This window comes from Monoraphidium neglectum (genome assembly GCF_000611645.1).
Source record: "Monoraphidium neglectum strain SAG 48.87 unplaced genomic scaffold scaffold00987, whole genome shotgun sequence".
In the NCBI taxonomy this organism is placed as follows: Eukaryota; Viridiplantae; Chlorophyta; class Chlorophyceae; order Sphaeropleales; family Selenastraceae; genus Monoraphidium; species Monoraphidium neglectum.
In genome coordinates this window covers 7,050-15,901 of record NW_014012641.1, presented here as the reverse complement: position 1 = coordinate 15,901, position 8,852 = coordinate 7,050, and the positions used below count along the sequence as shown (strand labels likewise).

Here is an 8,852-nt window from a genome sequence, read left to right as displayed (position 1 = left end):
CACAAGTACGGTGCGCGCACACACACGCGGGGTGGCTGCACTGCCCTATGAACTGTTGAAGAGCTCTGCAAGGATCTGGGCTTGCCTCGGCTTTTTTGCTGTGGATCGTTCTGCAGCCGAGATGCAGCAGAACGAAGGCGTCGTCAGCGCTGGCCCTAGCGTCTCAGTCGCAACAACGGCACCGCACCGCCGCAGTCGACGTAAGCTGCATCCCGCTTGTCACAGCGCGCGGCCCACGAGCGGGGGTCGATACAGCAACCAAACCGCCGCCCCCGTAGGCCTGGTGTACGCGGGAGTCGGGTGGGTGATCTGGCGGGAGCCCGAGGATCTGCCGCAAGACCTCGTCTTCCACGTGAGGATCCCCTGGGTTGGATGCTTCCAAGTCAGCACACAGCACTTTGCTTTGATTGTTTGTCACGAGCGAGCCAGGACCTGGAGTGCACACGGTAAGGCGACTGCGTGAAGGCCGCAGCCCTGAGCCTTGCCGTAGCCCTTGCTGCAGCACAGCAAGCGCGGGCCTCAACCGCCGTCAACCGCCGTCAACCGCCATTGACCGCCATTGACCGCCATTGACCGCAGGTCAACTACCTGGGAGAAGACCAGGTGGGGCTGCGTATAGCCAGCAGGGACGGCGGCGGTGGTTGCGTGCGCTCACGAAGGCGCACGATTGCTGCTGCAGCTGCTGTGGTTGCTGCTCCTGTTGCTCCTGCTGCTGCTGCTGCTTCTGCTGCTGCTGCTCCTGCTGCTCCTGCTGCTGCGGCTCCTGCTGCTGCTGCTGCTGCTGCTGCTGCTGCTGCCTTCGTCCCTGCTGCGATATCCTATGGGTTTGTTGATAAAACTCCTGTAGGCAGGATCAGTGCCGTCCCTCCAGCGTGCGTCTCCCTGTGTAAACCAGCCTGTGCACTTGCGCATGCATGGGTCCGTGCACGCACGCTTGACTTCGGGCGCACCCCCATTGCCGCCCACTGACCCCTCACCCCCCCCCAAAAGGCCACGGTGACGCTGAACTTCAGCCGGGGGGCCAGCCACGTCATCGCGCAGTACTTCCAGCTGCTGCGCCTGGGGCGGGACGGGTGCGGCAACGCGGTGCTTTGTGATTCTAAGAGCGGCAATAAAAGAGGGTGTGCATGCATGCATGCAAGCACGCGCCTGATGACGCTTGTGCGTGCACCTTGGCAGGAGCAGTGCATGCGCGCTGTGGGCACGTTGATATGCATGTGAATTGGCCAGGTGTGCTGATGGGTAGACCGGTTGCGTCGCTCAGCTGCTGGGTTGGTAGTGGCGCAGGGTTGCTAGATGCAATGGCACTGGCATGTGCGCGCGCGCACACACACACATACTAACACACACACAAACATACACACACACAAACATACACACACACACACATGCGGCGGCACGCGCGCACAGACACACACACACGCACACACGCATGCGCACTCGCGCGCACGCTCACTCCTCGTACATGCACTCACTTGCCTGGGAACGGGCCTGTGCATGACAGGCAGGCTCACGCACCCTTGTTGGCGCGCCCTCAAATCCGCAGCTACTCCCGCATCATGAACAACCTCGTGTCTATCAAGCGGCGCCTCGAAGATGGCATCCTGGCCACAGGGGCATTTGAGATGCTGAGCAAGGAGGTGAGAGAAAAGGGATTACGTTTCAGGCGCGAAGCTTCTTGGGAGCGCAGGAGTGTCAGTGGGAAACACGGCGTGAGGTTGCAGGCCCCGCGCTCGCACGATTGTGAGACTGCTCATCGGGAGTTGTGCAGCAGCGCAGAGATGCGATGTGTGTGTCGGTGTGGACGTGTGTGGCTGAATGATCGGTGCTTCAAGATGGTCGGCAGTAGCTACTCAGCCGCGTGGGGTTCTGAGATTGGCGCACAAAACCTGGGGTTCAGGGGAGTTTGCTTCTAGGGGGCCTGCGTTGCAGCCACACTCCCCCGGGCGCAGCCCAGCCTGAGAGGCGGCCGCGCAGGCACGCTCCCGGCCGAGGCCTGGGCTCAACGTTGGCCGCTCCACCTCAGACTTTCCCTCCTTCCTGCGTCCCCCGGGGCCCCCCCCTCGCCTCCAGGTGGGCGTGCCTCTGGTGGCGTTCCGCCTGAAGAAGCGCGTCGACGAGAACGGGAACGAGGTGCGCCGCCGCCGCTGCAGGGCCAGCTCAAAATCCTGCGCCTCTGCCCTGCTGGACCCGCCTGCCGCCTTGCCGCCCATTCGTTTTTCTGCTCGCACACAGGCGGCGCGGCGCGCGTTGGCCGCACGGGCGGCGGCATCCAACTAGCGGCAGTAGGGGCGACGTGCACGACTGCAAACGCGCTGCGTCAACCAATACGAACACGCAGGTGCCCCGCCTGTGGGATGAGTACGTCTTCTCCCACACACTGCACCAGAAAGGTAACGATGACCGTTGGTGCAGGCGGTCAGGGCACGCCTGTCGGTTCGAAGCTTGCAGCAGTCGTGGCCCCTTTGTTCACGACATCACTCCCGGTACACCTATCTTCAGATACTATGGTGCTTTCGGCCCTGATGGCGCCCAACCTGTCTTCTATGTGCTGGGCTTGTCCTCCCTGCCCTTGACCCACAGGCTGGATGCTGCCGGCCTACACCATGTCAGAGCATGCCACTGACATCAAGCTGCTGCGCGCAGTCATACGGTGAGGGGGCGGGAGCCCCGCTGACCACCACCGTACACCAGCCTAGCCAGCACTGATCCTGCGATTGCGCATGCTGCTGCCTTGCCACCTCGGTCGCGCTGGCACGCCTCGCCGCACAGCTGCCTGCCTGCGCGAGTCGCGTCGCGATTCCAACACTTGCCAGCTTGTCCCAACCGCCGCCTTGGGGCGTCATGCTCAGCAGGGCTTGCTCTATCGGGCTTGCTGGCTGTGTCTCCCTTAGTGCTAAACTCCCCTCCTTTCCCTCGTTTCCCCGCAACACCTCCTCCACCCGTTCACGATGCTCATTTGTGAAACCCTCCTTGCTGCCCCCTACCACTCGCCCTCCCCCCCTCACCCCTGCCCCTAAAAAACCACCCAGTGTTGACCACTCCATGACGCTCATCTCAAAGCTGCTGGAGGCCATCCAGGTAGGGTGTAACTGTGTGTATTTGACTGTGTGTACGTGTATGTGTGTGTGTGCACGGGCGTGTGTGCGTGTATGTGTGTGCGTGTATGTGTGTGTGTGTGTGTGTGTGCGTGCCCGCGCGAGCGTGCGTGCGTGCTTGCCTGCTCGCTGTCCCCCATAGCATGGGGTTTGAGGGGGCCCAGGTGCATGTGAAGGGAGTGGGTTGAGGGGGAGGGTGTTGGTGTGAGTGTCTGGGGTGGGTTTTGGGTCTGATCAGGGCGTGGGTGCGGATGCAAGTTTCCTGGGTTGGGGTAGGGGTGCGGATACGGCGGGGCGCAGTGGGGCCAGGATGTGTGGGAGGCGGAAGAGAAGAAGGGGCTGCAGAAAGGAGGGTGGTGATGCTGGATGCCACCGAGGCCGTGCGCACCAGCCTTGGCCTTGAACAAGCAGGGAGCCTTAGGGAGATGTACGTCAGCCTCATCAATCACCACCCACAGCAGGCACTGCCCTCCCCCTGTGCCCAGCGCTCAAAGACTCATCCTGCAGCCTGTGACTGTCGAGGCACCGAAATGCATTGAACTCAATCCCCTCTCCTGCAGGGTGCCGTGCGCCAGCTGGACGAGACTGAAAAGCACAACGAGACGCACTTCAAGCAGCTGCAGGAGAAGCTGCGCGCGGTGCACGAGCGCGACGACTCGCTGCTGCGCAACCAGACGATCAAGACGACCGCGCCTTGCTAAAACAACCAGAGGGGCCAGCAGCGCGGCGGCTCACGACGAGTGGGAGCGGCGCACGAGTGGGCGCGTTGTGGCTTTTGGGAGGCGCCGCAGGCTGATGTCGGCTGGGAAACCCTCCAGCATCATGTCTTAATGTCTAAGTGAATTGGTGGGGGTGCCTGTAGATGGGCTTATCTTGATTGAGACGTGCTCGTGCTGAGTTGAGCCCTGCAAGTTGATCGCTCTGCTGCTGATGGAAAGGGGGCCCTCACTGCAGCGCCAGGCTCGCGCACAGCCTGCTGCCGCGACGACCAGACGACAGCACCTGCAACCACTACACTGCGTCATTGGCACATGCCAGCCTTAATTGTTTTCGCCAGAGCGCTTGTTGTAATCTGAATAGGGCTTGCACTAGGTGTATCGTCAATGCAAGGAGGGGCTGACATGTGTGCTGCTTCTTTCGCCTTCCTGCTGAGCTTGCGCGTGCAGTCCGCCCCAGGGTCGAGGGGGTGCATTGCGGGCAGCCTGAGTCAGGAGGGCGCGGGATGAGGGTGAGTTTCACAACCACTGGAGCGCTTCGCAATCCAAGGCGGTCCATAGCATGACCGGCCTGCAGGGGCAGCTGCATCAGGGGGAACAGGTCAAGACTGCGAGGTTCTATATGCTGCCCATTCAGGGAAGCACATTGCTCGTGTATCTTAGGGCTCATGCAAGTGCCTGCTGACCAGCATGAGCTATGGTGCTGTGCGTGACAGGATGACTCAATTTTTGTGTTGTACACTAGTATGTGCATTACAGAGTTGAGGGCCCAAAAGAACGTTGAACTTAAACATGAATCAGATGGGTTGCCTGCCATTGTAACACCTCACCCATGTCGGCAGGGTGCCTTGGAGAACACAGCCGAGCAATTTTTGAAACCTCTGCAATCTCATGAATAGTTTGCAAGTATGAACACCAGGCGACACCTTCGCAAGGAACTGCCAAAGTAGGCGAAACAACATCGTACACAACCTTTGCAGTGGGCGGGCCTCAGGGGTGTGCGCGAGGTTTGAATGCGGCGCATTGGAGTCTGGGCGAAGGACGGCGGGTGCCATGTGTTGCTGACGCGTCGGACGCTGCCAGCATTCAGATGGCACTGTGGATGAAGGGCAGATGCTGCTGCACGCGTTGCACAGCGCACCAACAACCTGCATGGAGCATGCAATAAAACCGCGTTTTTGTGGCAAATGCTGTCCGGAGGAATCCCCCTGCCAAAAAATGGAGCGTGCTGGCACCGCGAGGGTGCATGTGGCTCGTTGCAAGTGGCACGCATTTGCGAAAATGCAGGGTGGCGGGCCCCAACCAACACCCCAAATACCCACCCCACAAAATGTCGAAATCCCTGGTTCGGGATGAATGCACCTCCTAGCTCTGAGTGAAAAGAAAGTCACTGAACTGCGTAGAGACAGCGGCTTTAGTCAGGCCGGTGACGCTCTTGGGGACCTTTGAGAGTGTGACCTTTCCTTGGGGGCTCTTCACCGCAGACCCGCAGACGGTGTTCTTGCTCCCATCCAGATTGATGTTGCCTGCGGCGATGTGGCGTGGAGGAGGAGTTGGGGCGGGCGAGCGCGCCGAGGTCAGAAAGAGCAACATTTGCGCGCTCCACTTCTTGCGTTCTGGAAGCTAGGATCCTCGTGGCAGCATACAGGCAATGACGCCCGTGCGTTGTGAGCGTTGCTGAGTCACAGCTGCACCGCAACCGGCGGGTTGTCCCCCACCCGCGCCGGGCGCCCGCTGCACACTGGCAACCGTGGCGCACCACACCGGGACCACACGCGCGCCCATCCATGTACTTTCGCCCTCCCACACAGACGTGAGTGATCCTTTGGACTGCACCCTGAACCGCCGGCCTATCTCACCTGCAAACGAGCTGGCAGACTTTCGGCTCCCCAGGTCGAGCGTGAGCGGCGCGCCCGCGCCGCCCGACGGCTTCTTGAAGTCGCTCCTTGCTGACTGCACGGCGCTGCAGTTGCCGCTGTTGGCAGTGAAGGTGCACTTGGTGCAGAGCACCTTTGCGGCCTTTGGGCTGCGCGGGGTTTGAGGCGTGGCGATTGACATCAGTCAGCAAGCGACGCACAGATTTAGGCAACACACCCAAACATTTGATGGGGCCTGAATGCCAGAGGCTGTTAGCAGGGGGAGCGGAATGTGCGAGCACTGGCGGCCTAGGGAGCAGGTAGCGCAGGCCGTACGGCATGGCGGGATGACGCTGGATAGATGGGGCCAGGGTTGAAGCGGCCTGCCTTTCGGAATCTACCTGACTTTGTTGATGTAGATGGCGCCACCCTCCGTCGCGGTGTTGCCTGCAGTATGATGGTGTGAGCACGCATGTGACTTTATGGCGGATATTGTTGCGGAGTGAGCGGGCAGCTGCGTGCATCGGGTCTGGCAGTTCGGGTGCTGATTGCACGCGCACAGTGAGACAGGGGGCGCACGGCTTGAGGACTGCACCCCTCCAGGGCTTGGCATTGCAAAAAAAGAAACGCCCCCAGCCGCCCATCACGCTGGGATGCCCACACGCCAGCAGCTGCAACCGCCTAGCGCCTGACGGCTGCGTGCTAAGTGTCACGCAAGTCCCTGTCAGGCTAGGCAGGGGCAGGGTGGGGTGTGGCTGCCGGTGCATATGTAGCCCTGTGATATGGAGGACCCTCACCCTTAAATATTGTCCTGGTGATTGCGAGGATGGTGCCCCCAAAAAACTTGGAGGCGCCGGGCGTCAGCGTCCCGGCCTCTGCAGCACGGCAACCGGGGCGTGGAAGCTCAGACAGGGTCAGCGGACAGACCACTTTCTTGCGAGGAAAGAGCTCTCAGGCCGTCAGCGGTGGGCATTGTCTGCGGCCTTGCCGATCAAACAGGCAAGCAGATCTGGAGCCCAGCGCAAGCCCAACAATGGCATAACCCCCGAGCGGCGGGGCGCGCACCCGCGTAGATGGCACCCCCCGAGCCGGAGAACGCGGCCGTGTTGCCCGAGAACGCCCCGTCCTCGACCGTCACCGGCGTCGCGTACGTCAGGAGCGCGCCGCCGCAGCCCTTGTTGAGGAACGAGTAAGCGTCGCAGCTGCTCGCCGTGAAGTTCTGCAGGTCCACCTTCCGCAGTACCAGACGCTTCGCGTTTTCGGCAAAGATTCCCGGCCGCAGGCTGAGGCCGTCGAGGATCAGGGAATTGAGCTCGAGCTGAACGCCCGGCCCCGTCAGCACAAACATCCGCGCGCCGTCGGTCCCCGCGCCCGCCAGCCGCGGCCGCGCGTCGCCGTCGGCGCACTTGCTGCTGGCGGCCTGCAGCGTCACGCGGCCGCGGCCGGACAGGCGGACGAGGGCTTGGATGACTGCGAACGAGTCGTCGGGCTTCACGCAGTCGTCGTAGCGGCCGCCGTCCGCCGGGCAGGCCAGGGACACGCGGAACGTGCCGCCTTTAGTCTCCATGGTGTCTCTATACTCGCGGATCTTGGCCTGCAGCTGCGTGCAGTTGGAGACCGCTAAACGCGGGGAGGGCGGGAGGACGGGTCGGGGGGCTTGTGAGGGAGGCCGCCTGGTAGGGGTGGGGTGCAGCGGGTGCTCGCACCCCTGCCGGTGCCCGACGCCGCCGAGCTGCCGTCTGCAGCGCTGTGCATTTGCAGAAATGATACCAATGAGGTGTTCTCAAAATCTTTGATATTGTGGGGCAGCGGGCTCGTCAAGGAAGGGATGACCGGGGCACTCACTCGCTTTGAAGAGCGCCGCGTGGCCGCCGCCGGGTGCCGCTGCCATCAGCAGCGACACCAGCAGTAGCGCAGCTGTGCCTGACGCCATGTGTCTTTGTCAACAACTCTCTACTTTCTGGCGATTGGCCTGGAGCGCTCCGCCGGAATGAAGCGCAAGTCCTCGCAAGGAAGGAGACCTGTATAAAAGCACACTGAGTCAAGAGCAAATCTGTGCTGTTTGGAATTGAACCCAAGCTGTGCAACCATGTATTCAAGAGGAACCTTGCCGTGTCCGCGGGTGGCCGGGCCAAGTGCGGGCCGTCAAACAGTGATCTACGAGTGACACGCATCGCGTGCCTTCTGGGCTCAAACATCTGTGATGAAATTGAGGTGTAAGGGCCCAGGATGTTGGTTACCTGATACACCGACATGCCATCTACACATTGGAGTTCAGACAGTTTCAGAGAGCTCACGTCACGAGCAAAACTCGCACTGGCCAGGCCCATACACTGTACACGCAAGTTCAGAGTCATGTTGAACAGCTGAAAGCGAGATTCTATCAAACTGTTGCATATGGTCAAACGCCTCAGTGCTCCCTCAACCGGTACACCTTCACCAGCTGCCCAGGCGTTTGTTGTTGACCCACTGACTGGTTTCTCGGGTTATCCGCCCGCAGCGCACCTTCACAAAGATTGTTTTCCTGCTTAAAAAACATATCATCACGTAACAATCAACTTTCCGTGGATCACAGTTGATCACCAGCCCTCAACGCGAGTTGCAAGCGGTGTGTATGGCCCGAGCGAGGGAAGCTGAGGGCTAAGTTTGGCCAACGATTATTTGATGGCGGACTGCCAAGAGGACGGCGAGGGCGTGGCGGAGTGCGAAGCCACAAGTGGCACACTGGTGCTGGGGTCCACTGAGGTGCGAGAGCCCTCGGGTGTAAAGCTTCTCTATAACCGAGTGATGCTTGTGGGCCGTCCCAGCACTGCAGATCCTTGCTGATTTCGACAGTCCCCGGGTGCCGCGCGTGGATTATGGCGCGGGCAGAAGGCACGGCCTGACGATTCCGGCCGGCTGGTGGAGGAATCCTCGACTTTGGCTGGCAGATGCAACCCTGCGGCGAAGCTCAGCCGCGTCCCGCGCCTCTGCGGTCGACAACGAACCGCCCACAACTAACACCATCACGTGCGACCAGCAGGAGATGGCGGCGCGGTTTGATGCCACCCTGGCAGAGCAGCAGCAGCAGCAGCAGTGGGCGGAGGAGCAGGCCTATGACGGCGCATCTGGGGTGCAGGGTGCAGGCAGTGACCACGACCGCGACAGCAGCGGCTGCGCCTCAGGCGCTACGGCCGTGGCGG

The 8,852-nt window shown here is 61.3% G+C and overlaps 3 protein-coding genes across 3 annotated transcripts in view; 2 read left to right on the top strand and 1 right to left on the bottom strand.

Moving 5' to 3' along the window:
* Positions 1–3,799, top strand: part of MNEG_6200 (hypothetical protein) — a gene marked incomplete at both ends in the record, with an annotated part of 6,664 nt that extends 2,865 nt beyond the window's left edge. The window contains 8 exons of the mRNA XM_014045328.1: positions 580–603; positions 991–1,073; positions 1,547–1,640; positions 2,074–2,133; positions 2,342–2,393; positions 2,584–2,653; positions 3,033–3,081; positions 3,659–3,799. Of these exons, the coding sequence (XP_013900782.1) occupies positions 580–603; positions 991–1,073; positions 1,547–1,640; positions 2,074–2,133; positions 2,342–2,393; positions 2,584–2,653; positions 3,033–3,081; positions 3,659–3,799 (573 nt within the window). The remainder of the gene's footprint in view (positions 1–579; positions 604–990; positions 1,074–1,546; positions 1,641–2,073; positions 2,134–2,341; positions 2,394–2,583; positions 2,654–3,032; positions 3,082–3,658) is intronic.
* A 1,380-nt stretch (positions 3,800–5,179) lies between these two features.
* Positions 5,180–7,603, bottom strand: MNEG_6199 (hypothetical protein; the record flags this gene model as incomplete). The annotated part of the gene is made up of 6 exons (XM_014045327.1): positions 5,180–5,340; positions 5,674–5,840; positions 6,072–6,117; positions 6,468–6,545; positions 6,736–7,290; positions 7,516–7,603. 6 exons carry the CDS (start codon positions 7,601–7,603, stop codon positions 5,180–5,182), a joined length of 1,095 nt encoding a protein of 364 aa, XP_013900781.1.
* A 731-nt stretch (positions 7,604–8,334) lies between these two features.
* MNEG_6198 (putative zinc finger protein) overlaps positions 8,335–8,852 on the top strand; it is a gene marked incomplete at both ends in the record, with an annotated part of 5,249 nt that continues 4,731 nt past the window's right edge. Inside the window, 2 exons of the mRNA XM_014045326.1 lie at positions 8,335–8,415; positions 8,693–8,789. Coding sequence (XP_013900780.1) covers positions 8,335–8,415; positions 8,693–8,789 — 178 coding nt within the window. The remainder of the gene's footprint in view (positions 8,416–8,692; positions 8,790–8,852) is intronic.